This window comes from Corythoichthys intestinalis, chromosome 18 (genome assembly GCF_030265065.1).
Source record: "Corythoichthys intestinalis isolate RoL2023-P3 chromosome 18, ASM3026506v1, whole genome shotgun sequence".
In the NCBI taxonomy this organism is placed as follows: Eukaryota; Metazoa; Chordata; class Actinopteri; order Syngnathiformes; family Syngnathidae; genus Corythoichthys; species Corythoichthys intestinalis.
In genome coordinates this window covers 16,943,277-16,968,048 of record NC_080412.1, presented here as the reverse complement: position 1 = coordinate 16,968,048, position 24,772 = coordinate 16,943,277, and the positions used below count along the sequence as shown (strand labels likewise).

General features: G+C 38.6%; 2 protein-coding genes across 3 annotated transcripts in view; one reads left to right on the top strand and one right to left on the bottom strand.

Moving 5' to 3' along the window:
* Positions 1-4,313, top strand: part of adora2b (adenosine A2b receptor) — a 29,160-nt gene extending 24,847 nt beyond the window's left edge. For both annotated transcript variants that reach the window (XM_057821536.1, XM_057821537.1), the window contains one exon: positions 476-4,313. In XM_057821536.1, coding sequence (XP_057677519.1) covers positions 476-1,190 — 715 coding nt within the window. In that variant the 3' untranslated portion in view covers positions 1,191-4,313. The remainder of the gene's footprint in view (positions 1-475) is intronic.
* zswim7 (zinc finger, SWIM-type containing 7) lies at positions 3,260-24,090 on the bottom strand. Its single transcript, XM_057821538.1, has 5 exons — positions 23,903-24,090; positions 20,295-20,316; positions 19,510-19,612; positions 7,281-7,385; positions 3,260-4,269 (listed from the first exon to the last, which is right to left on the bottom strand). Exons 1-5 carry the CDS (start codon positions 23,976-23,978, stop codon positions 4,159-4,161), a joined length of 417 nt encoding a protein of 138 aa, XP_057677521.1. The 5' UTR covers positions 23,979-24,090; the 3' UTR covers positions 3,260-4,158.
* Positions 24,091-24,772: the final 682 nt, after the last annotated feature.

The window sequence follows — 24,772 nt, the reverse complement described above, 5'->3', positions numbered from 1 at the left end:
TAAAAGGTTTGGGTTATTGTTTGTGCAACTAAATCCTTTGACACCTCTAGTGAGGAAATAATATGCTTTTGCACTGTTGGGTGTTGGTCACTTCTGTTTTTTGCAACATTTGCACCACATGATACATAAAAATACCACAATGACAAAACGGATCCAGCGCATTCTTTCCTCTTTGTCTGCAAGTCTACACGTGGCATTTCCATCCTTCTGCTGTGAAAGTACTCTTTAAATGAGCATCAGTAGTAGACGTCCAATCCTGTTGAAGTGGGAGGGTGGAAGCATATGAACATTGTTTATTCGCTGCCAACCCTCCCTCTTCAAATGAATTGGGCGCCAATGAGTTAAAAGTCATGCAGTCCCATAGGCACAAGTCCAGCAAATCAATCCATTTTATAGCTGACTGTGGCGTGGACACACTTGAGTTTTCTTTGGAATGCAAAAAGAAGTAAATTTGTGTTTTTGTTTCTCCACGTAGGTACAAGGAGTTGATGACAGGCAAGACGGCCAGAGAGATCATTGCTATTTTATGGATCCTGTCCTTTGTCATCGGGCTGGTCCCTTTCTTCGGCTGGAACATCAAGCACTCCAGTTGCGGGAATTCTACAGCGGACAACACAACGAATGCGGAGCCAAAAAGTGGACGCTTACAGCTCGGGAGCTGCAAGCTCAAGTGTTTTTTCGAGAGAGTGGTGGACATGGAATACATGGTCTACTTTAATTTCTTCGTTTGCGTGCTGCTGCCGCTCCTCATCATGCTGGGCATCTACATGAAGATCTTCACGGTGGCCAGGAAGCAGCTGAGGCAGATCGAGCTCAAGTGCGTGGCCAACGGGGACAACCAGCATCACGGCCTGCTGCAGAGGGAGATCCGCGCCGCCAAGTCCCTGTCCATCATCGTGGGGCTCTTCGCCATCTGCTGGCTGCCCGTCCACATCCTTAATTGCCTCACGCTCTTTTACAAGGACCTGCACAAGCCTGAGGAGGTCATGTACGTGGCCATCATTCTGTCCCACGCCAACTCGGCTGTCAACCCAGTCATCTACGCCTACCGTATCCAGGACTTCAGAAACACCTTCCACAAGATCCTGAAACAGTATGTGCTGTGCCGCAAAGAGGAGGTCTACATCAGCTCCAACGGCAGCAGGCGTACCAGAGACCAGGTCCACATGACCGTAGACCCCCTGCTATAGACTCGCCACTATTTTCACTGACTGATGTTTACACGAGCAGGGTGTGATGGCAAGCGCGGCTCGGGGAATCAAAATCCTTTTTTAAAGGATTCGTTGTCGATTATCGTTAACGCTAACTGGATGTCTGTAGGACTGTGAACGGGGGCCAAACTTTAAAACTTTGTAAAATGCTATTTATCTTTGTGAATCAGCCCTGACAGAACTGAAACAACCCTTCTTTTTAATACATCTGAGTGTAAGTGCAACTTTTTATTTATTACTGTGATGTATCTTTGTGAATGTGAACAAGTCTTGGTGAGTCAAGACCTATACTACTTGTGGACCTCAATAGGTACAATAGAAGTACTTGTATACAATGGTTATTTTTGTTCAAAGTTTGTTAACCATTTATAAGGAAAACGACTATTTTTGGTAAATTAAAAAACATACATAAATTTTGGCTCATGTAGTCCGCACTAATGCCTGGCTGATAAAGATAATAAATTTATAAAATCAATTTATCTTTTTTTTGCCAATGATTTAAAAAAAAAAAGTTTGTTTGCAAACAAGGTAATCCAGCAACCAATTATTCAAAACATTATTCCAAGAAAAAGTGTTTGTTTTTCTGCGTAGTTATTACTTGTATTTGGAGGCTGACAGCACAAATAGGGGCAAAGGAAAAACCATTTAATATAAAACATGTTTTGCATATAACAGTGGGCGCTAGATATCGAGGAATAGAAACAGAAATACACGTTCATCACAGTGCAAATAGCGTACTGCATGTAACACGTCACCTCTGCCCATTAATATTCATGACGTTAGCAACTGGTGTTAAGTGGGGTCAAACTCACGGTTGTCCCTCATGCTCGACGCATGTAAATAGTGTGCAAACGAGATGTCTACTGAGCCAAACCTATCAATTCAGTCCAAAAAGTATGTCCCTGGTGCCAGATTCACTGGTAAAGATGTGGAAGAACATACAAATCTTCTGTCAAAGAGATGGCTTGAGTGTCGAGGGCTGAAAAAGACGGGAAAAAGAGCAGACCTGATCCAGAGGTAGCTTTTTTATCGACACCTTTTTCTTGTGTGCAATGCCTTATGCCACTGACAATGACATTCTCCTGTTTCAACAAGCTATTCTTTACCACCATATGCCCTGTCTTACTCATATATTATATCCTCTGGTTGTCTTACGTCTCTGACCGTTCTTGGGGGTAATTTATATTGCTATTTTTCTGTAGCGATCGCAAATGCTACTCAGTGACAGCCAACGAACACTTTTTGTGATTGTGATTTTTTCATTAATCACAAATATTAATTCTATTAATTTATTTACACTTCTCCCTTACTAAATTTGTTTCTTTACAACAGAAAAGGTAACAACAGTGGCAGTCAGATACCATTTTAATTTTTTTCAGGTCATTCATTGTCAGACAGAAGCAGCACGGCAAAACGCCACGCTAAAAAAAAAAAAGTAAAAATATCAAAATGGCTTACCTATTCGGGGCAGGCTGTGGCAGGCAATGGATCAGCATTGTCATCTGTAGGAGCATGGCCCCCAACAAAATGTTTACTGCATATGAAGGTGAATGGCTTCACCTTGCTGGCGTTAAACTGGTCTTTTGGACGTCCGCACAATTGGATCCATTGTTCACATTTTTTCCCTCTGAGTTTTTGGCTTCGGGAAATGTATGAAGAAAACATCCTTCATATGTCGTAATGTCTAGATTCGTTTCTACAAGTTCCATAGCAGCAGTGTTTACTCGGCATGTTCTTTTTTTCAAAGATTACCGGCAGAAAACAAGCAGTATTCCCATGGGTTGTATGTGAGCATGCTTCTATGTTGACCCCCTTCCAGTTTCCAATGGTGACGTCACGCAGCCTTGCGGTCTAAAGATAGCATTCCTGCGGTACGCTATTGACGTCGCTAGACGCTCAATCCATTTTGACCGGGAGGGGCGAATGAACGTTCCCAGTCAAAATTGGACATTAGCGATGTCATTGGCAGCCAATTAGTGCCCAAAAAGGGTTGAATTGAATTAAATTTGTCTTAAAAAAAAAACGTTTCCATAATATCAGGTCAAATCAATCCTTTTAATTCCCATTACTATTCATTAGACAATGAGATATCAAGTCAAAATTCAAGCAGGGAAAACTAATGATGTGTATTTTTTTTTTAAGTGTGGTGTTCAAGTGACCTATTATTAATAGGGTCAGTGTGGGCCATGTGCACTATTTTCATCTAACTTTTAACTATTTTGGAAGATCTGTTACGAGGGGAAATTTAGCGCTTTTAAAACTAGAAAGCCAAAACAACGTCAAAGAGATTGACATTGCACTTGCTTGTTTTAAGTCATTTCTGTCAGTGGTATTTCAAGGCTCCAAACATAAGCATCCATCTTCTCTTTGTGCGCCAGCTGACTTTTCTCAAGGGCTACAGTAAATACGTATACAGAGGAGTGTCAACATTCCAATGGAGATATCGCTACTGTAACTGCACTGTAATGTTGTGTAATGTGTATAAAAATGTACACAGGTGTCTTTTTGTTTTGTTTTTTTACAACATATTTATGTCTGGTGACCTAAATATTTTATTTGAATGATAATAACAGATACCTTAATCCCAAAAAATTTTCTACCCTGGCGTCTGTCGCCTTTGTGTCATTATTCAACTTTAAGTGCAATCTTTATGTAAGTTCAGTCAAATAGTTTGTCAATAAAAGCCATGTTTCTATTGTTCATGATCCAACTTTGCAGTATTTCAAAAGTCGTATTGATGTACAGTATGCTGACAGATAAAACAAGCTTTTCAAAGGGAAGAACAAACATTTACTAGCATGCTGGGCCTCCCTGTTTCCCAACCAAGATGCTAAAAATAAAGTGCGAGTCAACAGATGTTTCCCTGGAAACAACCTCAGAACTCTTTAATGGATGCCAAAAAAATGAAATGTTCATCTCCAAATTCCAAGTGGAAGGAAAGTGGCACTCACGGTGACAAAGTCCCACTAAGCACCGCTGTCATCTGCTCGTCCGACACACTTTGGGTGTGAGTCACACCCATGGCCTCGCACAGGTACACAGCCAGAATGTGTTTGCACTGCAACAAAAGAGCACGACAGTCACGTCGAAGTAGCCTTAATGAACCGAGACAGTCGAGACCTCAAGTAAAATGAGCTAGCGAGCGTCACGCTACGACAGCTCTGACCTTTGTGAAATGTTTCCTTCTTTCCTCACAATAAATGTCTCAATTTGCAATGTAAAGGAGCGCGAGATTATGACATTGAACTTGACTCTGCACACAGAATTGACATGTTAGTCAAATGTGTAACTAGTTACTTCACGCTTGCTTAATGTTTATTGCCCTGAGCTGTTTTGAACGTGGATGATGATATAAGGCTTGGCTCGCATGATATGTCGTCGACTTCACTTGAGATTTTAGGGAAAAACTGGACCAAAATAATGTTGTTATTAAAAGGTACAAAAAAAAAAAAAAAAAAAAAATCAAAATTCACTAATGTACTAACACCATTAACTCATGGGCTGCCATTGCCAGCAATGAACATTGTTCATTTGCACCTCCAAGTCAAAATGGCAGACCGTCAATGGCAGTCGATGACTTAAATACAGTGGTACCTCTACTTATGAAATCAATTGGTTATGGAAGTAGTTTCTTAACTTAATAATTCGGTAAGTAGAAACTTGTTTTCCATGTAAATGCCCTAATCTCTTGCAAGCCCCCTAAAATGCAGACATAAATCTTTATAATGCATAAAAATGTATAAACACAAGTAACAAATACATGTTTCAATTAGATTATTGCACAAAAACATAAAATCTGAGTTGTGCATAATGTAAAAAAGAATAAAGAATAAAAATTAATAATGTAAACTGTTGGAACACGAGGGCGGAATGTAGAGGACACTGTCATACACACAGACAGTCCTGGCCAAAAGTATTGGCACCCCTGCAATTCTGTCAGATAATGTTCCGTTTCTCCCAGAAAATGATTGCAATTACAAATGCTTTGGTCGTAATATCTTCATTTAGTTTACTTGCAGTGAAAAAACACAAAAGAAATTGGACAAAACAAATCATTAACATTTTACACAAAACTCCAAAAATGGGCCGGACAAAAGTATTGGCACCCCTTGAAAAATCATGTGACGCTTCTATAATTTGTGTAATTAGCAGCACCTGTTACTCACCTGTGGCAAATCACAGGTGGTGGCAATAACTAAGTCACACTTGCAGCCAGTTATAATGGATTAAAGTTGACTCAACCTCTGTCCTGTGTCCTTGTGTGTACCACATTGAGCATGGAGAAGAAGAAAGAAGACCAAAGAACTGTCTGAGGACTTGAGAAGCAAAATTGTGAGGAAGCATTAGCAATCTCAAGGCTACAAGTCCATCTCCAAAGAGCTGAATGTTCCTGTGTCTACCGTGCGCAGTGTCATCAATAAGTGTTTAGCACATGATGGCACTGTGGCTAAGCTGCCTAGATGTGGACAGAAAGGAAAAATTGAAGAGAGATTTCAACGCAAGATTGTGCATATGGTGGATAAAGAACCTCGGCTAACAATCAAACAAGTTCAAGCTGTCCTCCAGTCCGAGGGTACAACAGTGTTAACCCGTACTATCCGTCGGCGTCTAAATGAAAAGGGACTCTATGGTAGGATACCCAGGAAGACACCACTTCTGACCCAGAGACATAAAAAAGCCATTTGTTTTTATTAACATCTTATTAAGCTATCACTTTATTTATTAATTTGGAATATATGCCACACTATTAACATTTGCTATACCAGTGTGGCCTACATGACACAAAATGTCATGTCCACATATGTGGATGCCAGGTCTCCATTATTTATGTGGTTAATTTCTTTTAATTATCACTAGCATGCTATAGTATAGTATGCGCTATAATATAATAGTTAACAGCCCGATAAAGGTTTAAACTCAAAAGTTAAATACAACAGTAAAAAAACAAAAAAATGTAAAAATACTAGTTATAGGACTAGTAGGAGCCGACAGACCACAAATGAGATATCTGCATACAACAACAGTAAAAACCGCTTTAGTTTCCATCTGCAGTCTCACAATATTAATACAGTACAAGTTCCCAACTAGCAGAATTTCTAAATGTCACTCTTGTACTAGTACAGTTGTTAACTAGTGACAAGCAACTAGTGACAACTCTATATATATAGATAAAAGTGAGGAGGGACAAGGCTGCAGTGTCCAAAAACAGTTTTGTTGTGTTAAATGAGTGATGTGAACTTTGAGAGCAGGTGTGAACAAGCTGACAGCTCGCTCAAATGCTCTGGGGCCACTTGTAATGACATTCCCAAAGCAGTGTCAACTTAAGTGGGACCGAAGGGCAGTGAGACAAGCCTATAATCAGTCCCACTCAAAGGGTCATACATTAGGGGTATTAACAAAATGCCTAAGATGTGCAAGAGTAGAAACCGGTTACTCATATCATAGTTTTATCGGAACTAAAGAGATAACTGGGCGCATATTTAGGTTTGAATGTCAACTCCAGCCCAAATCACAAGCCTTTGAGGCACATATAGAGATGCGCTGGGCTTTAAATTTTTAGCATATTTGGAAATGGAGCTGCTCCTCCTCTGACCTTCTTTGTCCTGTCAGAGGTATGAACTGGGTCATCATTTCCTCGGTCACTGTGGAGTCAGCAGAAGGACTGAAACAACAACTCTGTGGCGCCAGCATATGTCACGGTCAATCTTACTCTATATAGGACTGCTTGATCCTCATTTACATCACGACCACATGTAATTGTCTGTCTGAATGTCCTTGAGAATATTGAACCCTTTCAGGGAGAGTGGAAGCATCATAACCCTAATATGACCTCACCACAAAACATCTGTAGAAAACATTTCAGTGTCTGCATTGTCTCGCTTACTAGAGTTGTATTTTTTTTTTTTTTTTTGCAGGATGCACACCCGACCTGCGAGACACAATGGTTGTAAGACAGCTTTGCACGTAAATATACTGAACGCCTGTGATATATATCACATATGCATTCCTGGGTGGAGTTAGCGAAGCCATCAGGAAATGAACGTGTTTGCCTTCCTGTGAGATCCTCACCAGCAGGCTTTCGTTCCTACGCAGTACCTTGTAGGCGAAGGCAGGACACGGGCAGAAGTGGCAGGATGTGAAGCAAGTGTACAAACTCCCGGAGCCGCCCGTGACCTGCAACAAAATCAAGCAATTTGCTAAAATGGTTGCATGTTCACTGAGGTTGTACTCTGCCTTTTTTGAACAACACAATGGAAGAATGCAATTTCATATTCAGTAATTTAGCGTACTGGCCATATTTGGATGCTCAAAGATGACCACAGTGCAGTCAAGGATCAGTGAACACAATGCAAGTATGGAATGGAAGGAAGATAAACATGTTTTATTGCATCCCAGTAGCCCTTTAACTCCAGGCTTGACTGAATGTCAGCAACAAAAATAACTCAAAAGGGAGCTTTGAAACGTTAACCGATTATTTTGAATGAGTGTCATTACACTGGACGATTACAAACAACATAAAGCGGTCCGACCAGAACACACCACTTCACTAAATGCAATTATAGAAGAAAAACTGCCATCATTAGACAAATCCCAACTGCTGAGCACTAGAGTTGAATGCTTGGTTTATTGAGCTGTTGGGGAATTCAGACAAAGGTTTCAAGATATAACTTTGAATAGTGTTCCACCGATATCATTTTCTGGCTCCCGATACAGATTCCGATACTTTGCCATGTGGTATCAGCCGATGCTGATAATGTACCGATACCAGGGTCACTGAAGAAAAAAAAATTTTTTTGAATGCTACATTACTATATACCCACAGGAATGCAAAGTAGTTGCTATCATGGCTTGCTCGGACACTGCTCAACTCATTGTCCGCCACTGATGGCGTAAAATGTCGGGAAGCTGGCCACTGCCACCCGCTCACTTCAAATACGTTGGATGTCTACTAGTGATAAACTCATTTGAATTCACAGCAGAAGGACGATACAACGTCACACGATTAGATATCTAACATCGTCTTGCCAAGGGCGACAACCACTCATTTATTTAGAGCGGGGTGCAAAGAAAGCGGTCATCTTGCGTCAGTTGGAAAGTAGATCTCGGAGAGCACATATTGCACAGCATCAGCGCATTTTTTCTTGGTACTCCGCGATACCGATGTCATTTTGGTGCTATACTGATATTCGGTTTGGTGCAACAACTTTTTTTTTTTAAATACGAAAAAAAAAAAAATGCAAACTGCGAAGTATGTGTTTCACAGGGTTTCTACAGGTATCAGCATATCTCATTTAATGCTTTTAATGCCACTTTTAATGCAATAATGCCCATGTCCGAATATAGTTTCACACACACAAATTGTGAGTTGTCCAATAATTACTTTTTACCCGATAACTTATATCCCGATATTGTCCAACTCCAAAAATAAGGTACAGATATCAAACCGATACCGATATATGCTGTCGTGGACTTAACATATAATAGATAATTGAATTGTGATGCCCCACTGGATATTTTAACAATGATAAATGTCACAACCTCAGGGTTTTCCGATAAACATTCTGTGAAAAATAAGAGAACAACTTCAACTGAAGTTATGGAAAAACTGCCTGTATTGCACTACTATATTCATTGTTCAAATCAAAATAATGCAAACATCAGTTTTGGGGAGTTGTTTTGGCCCAAGATCAATGTCGATATGAGCCGATATCATTTTAAAATGCTTTTATTGACCGATATTATACGCTACCTGATAATATCAGACAACTCCAAAAAGTTACAGTGCTGCTCAAAAGTTTGTGAACCCCCTCAACATTTTGGAATTTTCTATTATTTCAACCTGATTTCCTAATCAATCAATTCAGTAGTTTTTTTTTTTGTTTTTTTAACAGTTGTGTTGTCGAGACTAAATTAAAAAGAGTTTTCATCAACTGATGTAGGTGCAAAATTGAACTGTTTGGTCACAACCAAAACCGCCATGTCTGGCGAAAAGTCAACACTGCATACCACCAAAAGAACCTTCTCCCAACAGTGAAGCATGGAGGTGGGAATGTCAAGATCTGGGCTTGCTTTTCATCCTCAGGACCTGGACAACTCCACATAGTCCAGGGAATCATGAATTCTGAGGAATATTGTCAAATCCTAGAACATAACCTGACGCCATCTGTTTTGAAGTTAAAGCTTGGCAGAAGGTGGATCATGCAACATGATAATGATCCAAAGCATTCCAGCAATACAACCAAGGAATGGCTGAAAAAGAAGAAGATTCGTGTTCTGGACTGGCCCAGTCAAAGTCCTGACCTAAATCCCATTGAAATGCTGTGGCGGGACCTGAAGCGAGCAGTTCATGCCAGACGCCCATCAAACCTCTCTCAACTGACTGCGTTCTGCAAGGAAGAATGGGCAAAAATCCCCCAAAGTAGATGTGAGAGGCTGATTAGTCACTACAGAAACCGTTTGGTTGAGGTAATCTCTGCAAAAGGAGGCGCAATATCCTATTAACTGAAGGGGTTCACATACTTTTGCACACATGATATCTGAGTTTTTCTTAAATCAACCACTTTTGTTAAATAAAGAATGACAATATAACTATTTCTTTTGTTTCAGTCCATTATTTGGAATGTCAGTATTGTGGATTTGGGTATAACTTAACATTTAATAAGGTTATTTTAGTTTTTTTTACAAAAAATCTGACCATCGCTGTGGGGTTCACAAACTTTCGAGCAGCACTGTACGTAACAGTTTTTCACGATCAAGTTTACATAATTTTTTTTCTCGAACATTTAGTTTAATGGTAATGGTAAATGGTGTTATACTTATATAGCGCTTTTCCACCTTTCAAGTCGGCTTTTTAAGGCCTGAATTTTGACAAAATCAATTTAATGACATTTAATGTTCTTAATGATCTGCATAAACCCTGTTTCAGTAGGTCAATATTTTTGAATCCCTGCCACAGACAGCCTTTTTAACACACCAAAAAAAAAAAATTTTCGAAAAATTTGTGTTTTTGAAAAACCATAAACACAAAAAATATCTGCTTGCAAGCACAATTAATTCTGCACCCATCTTTACATGTGCAAACCTTTTGTCTATCAGCCTCGCTGTCTGTAGAACGGCTTGACATGATAATGAACACCTCTCGGGATGCTAGAGGAACCTCCATTATTTCCCGAAGCTTCCATTAATTATTGCCCGGTGACCTACAGAGGTATAAACATCTCGTTTTTCCAACGTGACACTGCATTATAAATACAGCACATGAGAAACAATGACATGGACTATGAAGACAGGGGTGCGAGAGAGGAAGAAGCAGTAAATCTGTGAAACTAAGCCAGGATACGCTCGAAAAAGTAGTTGAAAACCACCTCACACTCAGGGTTCTGTTTGTTCACCTCTAGCATCACCAGTCACATGGCTTTGCTGGGCCTCATGAAGCAAAGCTTGGCAGCTTATCCCTTCAACTCCCCTTGCCTGGCAGTAAGCCCACACGCATCAAGCGCGGCCATTCAGTTGCTGCACAGGGAACGGTGAGAGTTAAAGCCTCGCAAAAGCTCCGGCTTTGTCTTCGGGTGAAAATCAGGCTCTCACGGAAAATTTCTTGTGAAGTCGTCATTGGCTCAAGGGCCAGGATGTCGGACGTCGCTCTCTTCACGAGAACCACAACACAAATGGGGCTTCGAGGAAATGCAATGCCTTGGAGATCCACCATCGTCATACACACTGTTGACCCTGAGCTGTGGGGCTCCCTACTTGAGAACCAAATTAAGCAACCTTATCTAGTCCAATGAATTACTTTTTCCATTGCTACTGGGAGAAATGTTGATCATGAATGCTCATGTTTCAGTGCCACTGACGGACTGGGAGTCAAAATGAATTGGACGTCTAGCACCGTCCAAGGCAGCTAATGAGTTAATTAACTAGGGATGATAATTTCTAACGATTTTGAAACTCATTGGCTGCCATTGACGGCGATAGACAAACCAGAGTTGCTTTAAAAAGGAACTGTTTTGACCGCACAATAACTATGGCATCATTACCACGTACAACACAGAAACCAAGGAAACAGATTATAGACAGGGGTGCACATAAGTGGTCCGCATGCGCGCAGGCGTACTGGACGTAGACAAGCGCGCTGGCCCTCAACGGCTTCCATACGCTTTTGCGTACCGATGGCTGACCACTGTATTTGTATTTATCGAAATTCTAAACTGAATTTATTTCTGCATCATAATTCAGCTGCAAAAAAACCTGGGTGCTTTAATGAAAATTCAGTAGCAAAAAATATTTGTAACATCTGGGTAACCAGGGAGAAGCAATGGATCTCAGTCTCATTTCGTACTATATATTACAGAAGTGGGGTGAGCGTAACCTAACTTGATTGCCTGGATGGATGTCCGATGAAATTGCAACTGAATTTTTTGTTATAAAGTTTTCCCTATTGAATTTTCTGCAGCTGATGTTTTGTGACAGAATTTTTCTCGGCTGAATTTTGATGCTGAAAACAAAATCTGTGTTACAATTTTAAATTCAAAGTGAGGTAACACAGATTTATTTTAATAAGCACTGAAACATGATAATTTAACGCCAGCCATTACAGCAGTGCTTCTCAATTATTTTCTGTTACGCCCCCCCAAGGAAGACGTAAATGTTTCGCGCCCCCCCCAACTCTCTGCCGCCACTGTAAATAGTATCATTCGTCTATATTACTATTATAAGTACGCCTCAGCCTAACATTGTCCTTTTTTTTCTATTAAAGAAAAAAAGTAACATAGATCAACTTATAATAAAGTATAACTTTTTTAACATTGTGTTGCTTGTAACAGAAAAGACTTAATGCGCATCAATTTGCCTGAAGTTGAAAAAAAAAAAAAAAAAAAAAAAAAAAAAAAAAAGTCACATCCAAACTGTAAAAATACACTCAAGGTACATTTTTGACCATTTGATACTGAAAAATAAAATGTAATAAAATCAGTAAATAATAACAAATTCAAATTGATTAGAAACATTTACTCTTCAGGACAACATGCCAAAAAATTTGACCGAAAAAAAACAAAACTGAATAGAAGGGGGGAAAAAGGTCTCTGGACAGAAGGAAAGTTTTTATTTTCGCTGATTCACCACAGTGCTCACTGGTTTACTGATATAACACTGACAAAGCGGGACGATTGTGACAATTGGCAATATTCGGCACATTTTCGCTGAAAAACGTGGCGTCTTAACTGATTTGGCTTCTCCGCTATAATCATTTTTAGACTCAGTAAACAGTGGTCTTTCCTCATTTCCCACTATATTAAAAGTCAAAGGCAAACGGCCCGAAAAAAGCGCATTCTCGGCGGCCGAGGGAGAACCGTAGGTGAGGGCGGTGGTCGTGACGATCCCAAGCCGAAAACAGCACTTCTCGGCCGGACACGTGAGAAAGACAGTGGGTCGCTGCGTGAGTCCAGCTCTGCATGAGTCTCTTCCGTGTGCTCTTGCTTACTTCAAAAATACTGCACGCACTTTGAAAATGAGAGCGCCACTGCCACCCACGGAGTGGATGTGCAAGTACACTTTATTCTAGTACGGCAAAAAAAAAAAAAAAAAAAAAAGCATGTTCCCCGAGGTCACTCGCGCCCCCCCTGGCATCGCTCTGCGCCCCCCTGGGGGGGCGCGCCCCACCATTTGAGAAGTACTGCATTACAGTAAGAATGGAATTATTATTGACTGTTGTCAATGGCTGTGAAAAAGTTAATTTGAAGTAGTTCAAGTGTGAAAAACTCAGACAACACAAGCATTTACTTACTACGGATTATGAAACTAAGCCACTTAACTGCTAATTCTGGTTTCATGGTCACACGCTGACATTCAAGACAGGGAAACAACACTGCAGACATACTATCGAGCGGTTCAGGTGTGTGTTTGTGTGAGTGCCACAATTACACATGGCCTTCAACTTGCTCACAGGACAACAAAGACTCCATAATCAGATATCAGGCTGACCCAAAACTCTATTAAACGGCTCCCAAAAAACACAATGCATTTCTACATTTGGCAGCGTTGTATTTTATTGTCCACTTATTCATTTTTAGAACCCTGAAGGCGTTGGCAGGAAATTTGGGTCACAATGACCTCAACCACAGCGGATTGCCTTGTTTTCCCTCCTTTTTATTTTTAATAAGATCACAAGTGGACCTCTGTGACATTATGCACTGATAACATTTGTGTCTTGGTTGACAATTGTATTTCAATGCAGCAAAACAAGAAAAATATTTTTTAACGCTGCTATATTTGCTGTACCATATTCGATGGGTGACTCTGTGACTTGGCTCCAAAGCAGGTGGCCTGATATACCTGGCCTAAAAAAGTATCTGATAGAGGGTTCACTTACTTATTTTTCCCCCTTCTTTCATTGTTTGCATGCTATCCTCATTAAAATATGAAACCCTATAAATGTTTAGGAACACTTTTAAAGAACACTTTTTTCATCTGTGTGATTTTAAGATCAGATCACATTTGATGGTGATTTAATGCAAAAATGTGAGAAATTCCAAAAGGTTCGGATACTTTTTCATAACACTGTATAACTCGCCAGAGATCAAAATTAACACGGGCACAGCCACAGTGCTTTCAACATGATAGTACTGAATGCTGTACACATGCCTTTTAGTAGTCTGCAGTGCACCATTTCTAATGAGGTCACTGAAACTTTCAGGAAGAGCCAACATAAGAAAAAAAATCTCAGTAGGAAAATGTCACGTTCTCATGCATTATGAAAGATAGTGCATTACTACAACAGATAAAAACTATTTAGTCCCTCAGATCTGTTATCAGGAAATGACCAACATAATGATGCGGGTGATGCATAAAATTCTATTTCAATGCTGCATACCCGCCCAGTTCAAATGGATTGTACATTCCACTAGTGATAAACTTGATTAAATAATTTTTATAAGCCACATGATTGGACATCTATCACCGCCAATTGCACCAAAAGAGTTACCGGTAATAAATAAACATTGGATGCACACATTCTGCATCCCATTACACTATGCCTCATTCATTTTGACTAAAGTTTTAATTAATTTAATTTCCTAGAGTGCTTTCGAATGCATTCCTAAAAAGTTTTCCTGGGGGGGGGGGGGGGGGGCAGACACTAGAAAGTATAACAAAGTTAGAGGTCTACAACAACATCCTTTATCTACAAACTATAATTGTTTTGAGTCTGCGATTGTACACTGTATACATAAGACACAATCCAAAAGACTGCTTTGCAAGATCAATGATAAGGGTAATGCAAAACAGGCGCTAACATTATTCAGGTCCAGATAATGTACAGTTGTATTGACTAAAACCATGTGTTTCTGGATTTAATAGCATTTTCCTGACCACAACTGAAGTGGATTGTCCCCTTTTCATCATTGCGTAATATGCAAAAAAGTTTTTTTTTGTCCTATTACAAAGGTCAGCTGTTATGAATATTACACACAGATGACATTTGTTTCTTGTCATTGTCTGGTGGTAAATTCATTCATTCATTATGAATAAAGTTCCCACATGGTAAAGTGTTAAAATGGTAAGTTATGCAGTTTTAATGTTCATTTTTATGAGACACTGTTTTCACAGCACTACACTTTTATCTGCACGTTTTTACACATTGCCCAGTATGTGCCTTATCTACTGTAACAATATTTGTACATCATTTCCTCATTATCTACGGTTACAATATTTGCACATGACTTCTTCTTTACAAAAACTCTTTTCTTTCTTTTATTATTTTTAGTAATTCTCCAAGCTTTCGTTGAAATCTATGGATCATTATGGTGGTGACTATAAATAAATAAATAAATAAATAAATAAATAAATAAATAAATAAATAAATAAAAGATTTTAATTCTTGCAGTGCCATTGATGATGATAGAAACTTGCAAGCAGTGGCTCCAAAGCTACATGGAGTTCTGTGTGTTGCTATTTTCAATTCTCTTTAATGGTTACTCATGTGTGTTTGACTGGAGGAGCCAATTTTCTCTCGAGTGACTGGCGATAGGAACATCTTCAATCAATCAATCAATCAATCAATGAAATTTATTTCTATAGTCCTTTACAAAAACCTAAAAGGCCCTAAAAGTGCTTTACATAAAGACAAACATGGTTCATTATAAATAAAAGGCAGAAAAGGACTATACCATGACATTAAGAAAAACAAACCAGGCTACCCACGTCAAGGGAAGAAGCGAATCTAAAAAAATGCGAGAATGAGAAAATGAGATTTCAAAAGGCCTAGATTGGTAATCGTGCGGATTTCGGGGGTTGGCTATTCCACAACCTGGGGGCAGCAACTGCAAAAGATTGGTCCCACCACTGTTTAAGTCTCGACCTTGGAACTTGCAAAAGAAGCTGCCCGGTAGAACGAAGAACCCTGCCAGAGTTACTGAGGGTTAAAATCTCCGATAAATAAGAAGGAAGCTTGGCCATTAATAGACAGTAAAAGTTTGGAATTGATTCTAAAATGGACTGGAGCCAGTGGAGTGATGATAGCACGGAGGTGATATGTTCACGCCCAGGTATACAGTTAAAAACTGAGCAGCAGCATTTTGAACAAGTTGAAGACGAGAAATAGAGGACTTGGGAAGACCAACATAAAGTGCATTGCAGTAGTCCTGCCTTGACCTTATAAAAGTGTGAATTGCTTTTTCAAGGTTGTGGGGACTAAGAAATGGTTTCAAGAGACGGAGCTGAAAAAAAACTTGCTCTTACAAAAGAACTAATCTGTTTTTCAAAGTTGAGCCTGTTATCGAATATTACTCCGAGATTTTTAATGCGTGTCTTAAAAAGGGAGTCAGAGCGCCAGAGTTGGGCTTGAGTGCATTCATCATGGAAGGTGTGCCAAAAAGTAATATATTCAGTAGAGCTGTCCCGACTAGTCGACATAGTCGACGTCATCGATGACGTAAATCCGTCGACGAGCACAACATCTCGTCGACGGTTAATGAAGGGTTAAAAAAATATATGCGTGGAAAGTTAGAATGCCGGATGCTCTGTTTGCAAGCGGGGAAAGCGGCACAAAGCCAAAAAAAGCGCACCAGAGTGTCCAAAACATTGCCTTATTTCAAAGAAACAAAGGAGAGTACACTCTTCTGTCCTGTCTCTTCAATGCCAAGCTTGGCTGCACGTCGGCCGTGAATGAACGCCTCAAGCGCCTTGACGCAGTTTTTAATTTTTTTTCTTTCATTTTTTGTACACCAGAGGGTGCTGTCGCCTTACTAAATAATAATGTTTCATTGACAATGGGCCTATTAGTGCTATTAGTATTGTTCTTAATGCTAATTGAAAGGTTTATTTCATGTTATGGTTTATTTTATGGTATAGAAAATTATATAAGGTTAAAAGGTCATAAATATATACAGTATATACAGTGATTGCACTCAAGGGAGAGATTGTCAATGATAAGGTAATAAGTTAAGGTAAAGGCAATTCATATAGGCAATTCATTGATATATAAATAAGGTTTCAAAGGAAAAAGGTGAAAAGTTTTTGTTAATTTCTAATTGTGTTGCTTTATTTGTGTGCACCATAGCTCTTACAGTGTGTTTACATCAAGGATGGAATAAAAGTTGTAAACCATCAGTTTAAGAGACCATCTTTTCAATCGGGATGCTACACTAGTAGTTAATTCTATCAGCATTTGAACTCATTGTTTATTTGTGATTTATTATTGTTATTTACGTATTTATTTGTACTTTAATAAATAATTTGAGTGTTCCAATATGTTTTTTGTGAATTGATAAGCGTCAACAAAAATTTCATTGCTAAATTGGTAAAAAAAAAAAAAATTTAAAAAAATTAATTATTAGATTAGTCGACTTATCGTAAAAATAGTCGGCTGACTAATCGGGAGAAAATTAGTCGTTTGGGACAGCCCTAATATTCAGTTTTGCTCTCGTTAAGATGTAAGAAGTTTCGTGCTAGACACTGCTTCACATTGGATATGCACTCTATCAATTTAGTGATAGCAGTTTGTTCGTTGGGTTTCAGGGGCAGATACAGCTGCAGGATTTCAGCATAAAAATGAAAAGAGATATTATGTTTTTTATAGGGGTGTCAAACGATTAAAATGTTTTAATTGAGTTAATTACAGCTTAAAAATTAATTAATCGTAATTAATCGCAATTCAAACCATCTATAAAATATGCCATATTTTTCTGTAAATTATTGTTGAAATGGAAAGATAAGACACAAGATGGATATATACATTCAACATAGGGTACATAAGTACTGTATTTCTTTGTTATAACAATAAATCAAAAAGATGGCATTACAATTATTAACATTCTGTTAAAGCAATCCATGGACAAGACAAGTTATAGAAATTTTATATCAAAACCCCTCTTCATGTTTTCGTTTTAATAAAATTTGTAAAATTTTCAATCAAAAAATAAACTAGTAGCCCGCCATTGTTGATGTCAATAATTACTTACACAATGCTCATGGGTGCTGAAGCCTATAAAATCAGTTGCACCCAAGCGCCAGCAGAGGGCGGCAAAACTCCGGAAAAACACAACAAGTACACCTTTCACTGTGCTGTCATTTTAATCTGTTTGAGCGGGGCATTTGTGCGTTAATTGCGTCAAATATTTTAACGGGATTAATTTTAAAAATTAATTACCGCTTGTTAACACGATAATTTTGACAGCCCTAGTTTTTTATAATTGATCCTAAAGGTAGGAGATGAAGTGCAAATAGAAGAGGCCCTAAAATAGAGCCTAGTGGCACCCCGCAAGACAGAGTAGTTTGTGAGGAGGAAATTTCCCTAATCATTACCGAGAAGGTCCTATGTTCCAGGTACTATTTAAACCATTGTAGAGCGTTACCACGGATACCTATGAAGGGCTCTAAACGAGATACAAGTACTGTATGGTCGACTGCTGCTGTGAGGTCTAGTAAAACAAGGATAGCTGGGTTTCCATTATCCACAGAAAGGGCAATGTCGTTGTGCAGTTTTAACAGTGCTGGCTCAGTAATATGTCTGGACCTGAAGTCTTGAGATTGATTGGTGGTACTACTGTGACAAAATGTAAACAATTCAGCTCAAATTGGGTGCCTTCAGATGGCCAAAATGTGCATTGCGGGAACAGGTCTCTTTATGACGACAATGACGATAGACATGTAAAATATTGATAGAAAATTGTACAGTGGTACCTCTACTTACGAATTTAATTCGTTCCAGAACCTGGTTTGTAAATCGAAATGGTCCTATGTCGAGCTGGAGTTTCCCATAAGAATACATTACAGTTCGATCAATTCGTTCCACAGCCTAAAAACCTAAATCCTTAAATACTGCAGGTACAATGATAAATTGCAATAACACATAGCAAAACAAATAAATTATAAATACCGGTATATATCGGAGAAATACTATACAGTAATAATGATAATGTAACGAATCGGGTGCTAATGTGGGGGTTGTGTTTTGCATACTGTTCCTGAACGCACTGTGTGACTGACGAGAGAATGAGAGAGGTGGGGAAGAGTGGAAAGTTTTTACATACTCTTTTCATGTTGTTGTTGACGTCGGCTACGTTGGACAGTAGCCGTGTTTTGTTGCACCAGTTCTGAAATAAATGATTTAAAACTGCCGATGTTACAATAACAATGATAATTATAAATCGGAAATCAAAAAGCGTTTTTATTGTCACCTTAACTTATCACCTTAACGTTAAAGAGACTGGCGATTAGAAGTCTGAGGAGGATACATCTGTTTTAGGACCGTCGAGATCGTGGACATAATTCGGCCATATTGTCAAGCCAGTTCACTCAAATGCAAACCACACTCATATTTTTCTATCATTTCCTTTTTAATTTCAATGTTAAGCCCCCCTTTTTCTTTTTTTCACCACCTGCACTAAACTTCTAGGGACCCATTTTGATTTCTCCCTCAAGAAAATCCGCTGTGAGTCCATCTTGCGGCAAAACAATAAAATTGCGCCGCTGTCATTAATCGTTCTATTTCGAGCATGTCATCATATGTCGAGACAAATGACGAGTCAAATTTTACGTCGGATGTCGATGCGGTCGTATGTCAAGGTACCACTGTATATCGTCATATCGTACAGCACTTATTTGTCAGTAGATGTCCAATCCATTTTGACTGAGAGGGGAAAATTCATTCATTCACCCCATCAGTCAAAATGGGTTGGATGTCTATTGCCGTCAAAAGGAGCCAATGAGTTGATGGCTTGCAATTAATAAAATGGAAGTGCTGTGCAAACAAGACATGTTTTAAGAGAAGGTTAAGTCTAAATATCCTAACAGCATAACCTACCTGGAAGGTCTTGCGTCCACTGGGCGATGACAGACAGGTGACTGAACGCTGGTCAACCAGATCCAAAGCTTGTACTGCGCAGGGCCCAAAAACAAACTGGAGCCTGACAAATCAGAAACAAAAAAATTGGAGGGAACAAGAGAAAACACTGTACATCTGAGTGAATGTGGTACTCCAATCCATCCATTCATCCATCAATCAGACTGTCAAATCCTGTTGAATACCTGCATATAGTCTAGTCTGTTATCCATAAAGGTTACTTTCTTCAGAAACATCTTTGGTCTCATTTGTGGGAAGATTTACTCATGTTTCGGAAAATTTTGAAGAACGGCCAAACCAAAGTATGCTGACTAACAGACAGGATGTGGCTCCTCACCCAGGCAGTGAGCATCAGTTAACTTACAATAGGTTAACCACTATGCTGGGAATTTCTTGCTACGAGCATTAGCGTGACTTTCTGGTTTTCACCATGGTCTCCCATTCACACTAAGACTATCAAGCTGTATATACACATTTTTAAACAAAATAAATGTTTTCATAGCATTTATCTTCAATAAATGGAAAATTTGGAATCTTCAATTTAAAAGAAAAAGATTTTCAAATAGGATGACTGACAACAACAATAAACCTCCAACTATACAAACAAAAATTAATCTGCTCTTCATTTATAAATTCCGAGCTTTTCGTTTAAAACATTCGGTCCATGTTTTTATGGCAACCAGCATCTGGTTATCTGGAAACAGAGACTGAACTGCGTAGGCACTGATGGGAAGATTAGTACTTACGCAATCAGCAAGTCATCAGGAACTGCAAAAGACAAATATGATTATGATTACAAACATGATTTTTATTCCTATAGTCACAATTACCATACTTAGACTGTATTTTCTAGCTACAAATCAATTAACCCTTTATAGAGCACTCACTGAACTTATTGGCTGCCATAATGATTAATAATATATACATATATATACATAAATATACTGTATATAAATAATGAAAATTGAGACCTGACGTCCACATGTGAATATCAATATTTGGGTCATGTTTTATTGGCCACTCTTGTATAGCAAATGTTGATATTGTAGCCTACATGACCCAGAATGTGATGTTCGCATGTGGACGGCAAGTCTTTTGGGGTTAAGTAATTTATAATTTTTTATTGTATTCATATTTCTTCTTAATTACGTACTCAAAATAGTCACATGTCCAATTTTTTTGTTTGCCGACTACAAGGCTCACACAACTATTGAGGACCCTTTTCATTTCATTCAAAAATTCCTAATAAGGGAAAATGTGAAATATTTTTGGGCCTATTGACAGAATGATAAAGGCCTATTGTTTTTTGTGATCCAAATGAGGATCAATTATATTTGATAACTAAGCCACACCTCAGTCCATTTTTACTTCTTTTTTTAAATTAAATGTTAAGTATACAGTGATCCTCGCTACTTCACGGCCTCAGTCCATTGTGGATTTTTTTTTCCCAATTATAAAAATAAATGCAGTGTTTTATAGAGCAGTCCCGATCCGATCACAGTCTCTAACTCTCACTCCTGCTGCTTTTCTTGGTCACGCAATGCTCCGGAGTTGCTTATTAAAAATTTAACCATGATTGACAGACGGTTAAGGTCTGATCTTTCCAGAGATGCTTACTTCAAGCGCCGAGTGCATCAATCATCGTTTAACTTGTTAAACAGATGCTGTGGCAACTCATTGTGTGTAAGTGAGCAGATTGAGTGGATTTGAGTAGACTTACTCAATGAAGCATTTAATAAAGGCAAGCATTTTTCTACTTTACCCTTGTTTAAAAATAATTTGGTGGGACCGTAACATATTTAAAACACAATTATTACATTTGAATTGCTTAAAAACATTTATTAAAATTAGAGATGCCGATCGATCGGGTCCGATCACGTCATTTTCAAAGTATCGGAATCGGCAAAAAAATATCGGCCATGCCTTTTTTAAATATATATATATATTAAAATATAAATATATAAAATATAAATATAAAATATTAATATAAAAATATATATAAATATAAATAATATATTTTTTAATTAAATCGTTTTCTAATTGTATTTAACGCTACAGACATAATATGTTACACTCATCCAGAGTCTTTAGTTTAGACTTAAGGTAGGGTTATCAAATTTATCCCAATAACGGCGGTAATGTTTCTTTTTTAAATGTATCATGTTAAAATATTTAACGCAATTAATGCATGCGTTGCACGACCCACTCACGCATTGTCGCACTCAATCTGTAATGGCGCCATTTTACCTATATAGAGAGATAAAAGGCAGCGTTATATGAGCAGAGTAAATTTTGGCAGCTTTTGGTGGCTTATTTTAATTGGCTAAAGCCTTACAATCCCTCTCCCTACGATTAGAAATATCATGGGCAGCAATGTGAGGAAGCAAGGTAGCTATTGATCTTTTTCTTATCACCTTGTTATACTTCCCAACGCAGAGAAGATATATCAATTGGTAGCACTACGCACAGTCATGGTTCCACTTCCCATCATGCATTGGGGCATGGCTACAGTATCATTTACTGAAAGCTCAACAAATACACTAGATGGCAATATTTAGTCACAATATACAAAGTCACAAGTCTTTCTATCCGTGGATCCCTCTCACAGAAAGAATGTCAATAATGTAAATGCCAAGCCTGGTACTCCAGACTCACCACTGTTCCAGCTATTGAGTCTGGCCACCATTAAGTGGATAAAATTTCCAGGGCGGAGCAAGCCACAGCAAACAGACAGCGGAGTCGACCAATCAGCGACGGGCGGGACGAGGGACTTGCGCACGGAAGTAAACATACGAGGAGAGCGGAGTTTATTCAACATGGCTAGCGTGAGACAGACTGTTGTCAATGACTTGTGTCGATGTGTTTTTGGTAATTTAAAACTGATTTTACCGTGGATTGGAACATATTCTCGGCTCTCCTGTTCGCCATCTGTGTTGTTGTGGAGACGACTTCCGACGCAGAAGAGTGACGTTGGTCGTTAAAAACACGTCACGCAAATAAACGAATCTGATTTGTCGAGTGATTTTGTACTTGCTCGAGAGGCCGTTAATGGGCTGGGTCCCAGACTATACTTGCAGTGTTTGAAAAACACAGGGAGAACAGTCTGGCCGTGCCAGGCAAGTAAATGCCATCTTGAGGATTTATTGTCATAATAAACAAATACAGTACTTATGTACTGTATGTTGAATGTATATATTCGTCCGAGTTTTATTCATTTTTTTCTTAATGCATTGCCAAAATGTATATGATCGGGAAAAATTATCGGGAATGATTGGAATTGAATCGGGAGGAAAAAAAAGCAATCGGGTCGGGAAATATCGGGATCGGCAGATACTCAAACTAAAACGATTGGGATCGGATCGGGAGCAAAAAACATGATCGGAACAACCCTAATTAAAATATATATACATGCATACCTTTGTTTTTAAATTTTACTTTGGGGAAAAAAGTGAAAAAACATGTCTTATACGTATTTCTTTCCAATGCTATATCTGAATAGTTACAACCGCTTCTTCGCGGTTTTTCACTTATCGCGGTCGGTTCTGGTCTCCATTTACAGCGAAAAACGAGGGATCACTATTGATCAACTTTATATTCCATATAAGGTAATAAAAGATGTAAACAAAAACCCAAGGGGTAAAAAAAAATTTTTTTTAATTGCATTTTATCATAATTTTTCATCATCTGCTATCACCTTGAAAATTTGTGAAATCATCAACAACTGACCTAAACTAACCACGGCGGGTTTGAATTTAATAGTGGTGGCTCTGCCATGCGGTCGGCTTCAAAATAAATGAATCTAGCCAACATCCTTGGTCAAATTTTTTGAGACTCTTTCATATTTGACCGAACGGCGAAACGTCTTAAAAATTATGATCGCATGTTCACATACAACCAATTTTCTGTGAGGATAGTTCCAAAACATGCCACAAGAGGGCACGCATACGGGGCTGGAATCACAAAAAGGTGAAACATCAATGGCCAAGGGTATGCAGCGCAAAGTTGAATTTTCGCAAGTGAAGCGTGGTTCAGTGAGCGAAGTGTTCTAAGAGTTACTGTACTGAAATTATAATTGCGGAATGAATTTATACATGCCCGAGTCGGGAAGGAAACAGCAGCGCTTTCTAGAGTTACATGCATAAAAACCTATTTAAAATAGTCATTTGCTTTTTGTTTAAAATTTTTAGAATAGACTTACACCAATCAAAGACAATTTGGGTTCAGTTATTTCAAATGAGATTAAATTTATATTCACCGGTTGGTCTGACATACTTCTCTGTCTTGAGGAATAGAATACAACAAATATCATTGTTGTTGTTTTCTTAACCGGCAAGAAGACAACACGGATACGTACTTTGGGCAGTGTCACGATATATTTTACGGATATCTTGGAAAAGTTGTTCTGCCACACTAGGCAACACGGCGGGCATTTTTCCTGTTTGCGGAAGTGCTCGTGTTATCTAGCCAATCGAATGTGCCCGTTGGGTAGTAGTTCCGGTTACATTTTTTAAATACTTCCGGTTACAAAGTATAATTTTAACAATTGACAAGTTTCCGAGTGCTGTAACCAAATTACCTGTTACAATACGAAAACTAAGCAAGCGCGTCAATCTTACTACTGTTCTAATTGCTTTAACGCCCCCCCCCCCCCCCCCCCGTAAATTAACTGCTTATTAATTACCATTGACGGGGATAGACGTCCAATCAAGGCCCTGGTCCAATCCACATGGACTGGGTGGTTCTCTGATGCCAGTCATCCTAGTTCAAATGGGTTTATTTCAATAATAATTTATCTGGATACCTAAATGTATCGTTTTATTAATGTCCCGGTTTCTGTTACTTTGGCAAAATGAATTTGACTCGCGATTAATAAAACTGAAAATACTGCATTTGTGCATCCCTGATTGTGTGTTGGCTCCCAATTGCACAGTTGAGCATGAAACATTAGTCAACAATATTATTTGTTTTACTGTGGTGGAGAAAAGAACCACTTTATTAATTGGTCTGAACTTTTTGTAATAGGCAACTATGAGACATTGTGCCATACAGTCATTGCATTTCAACATCAAAATTGATAACAAGCGTTTTCAAGTTTGAATTTAAAAGGCAAACAAAAAGTGGGTTTCTAATTTTAAAAGAACATGTCATTCTTTTTCAGCTTCAAGTCGTCTTTGTCAAATTCAAGTTTGTAAACGTTTCTGCCAATGCCTTTGTAAACAAGCAT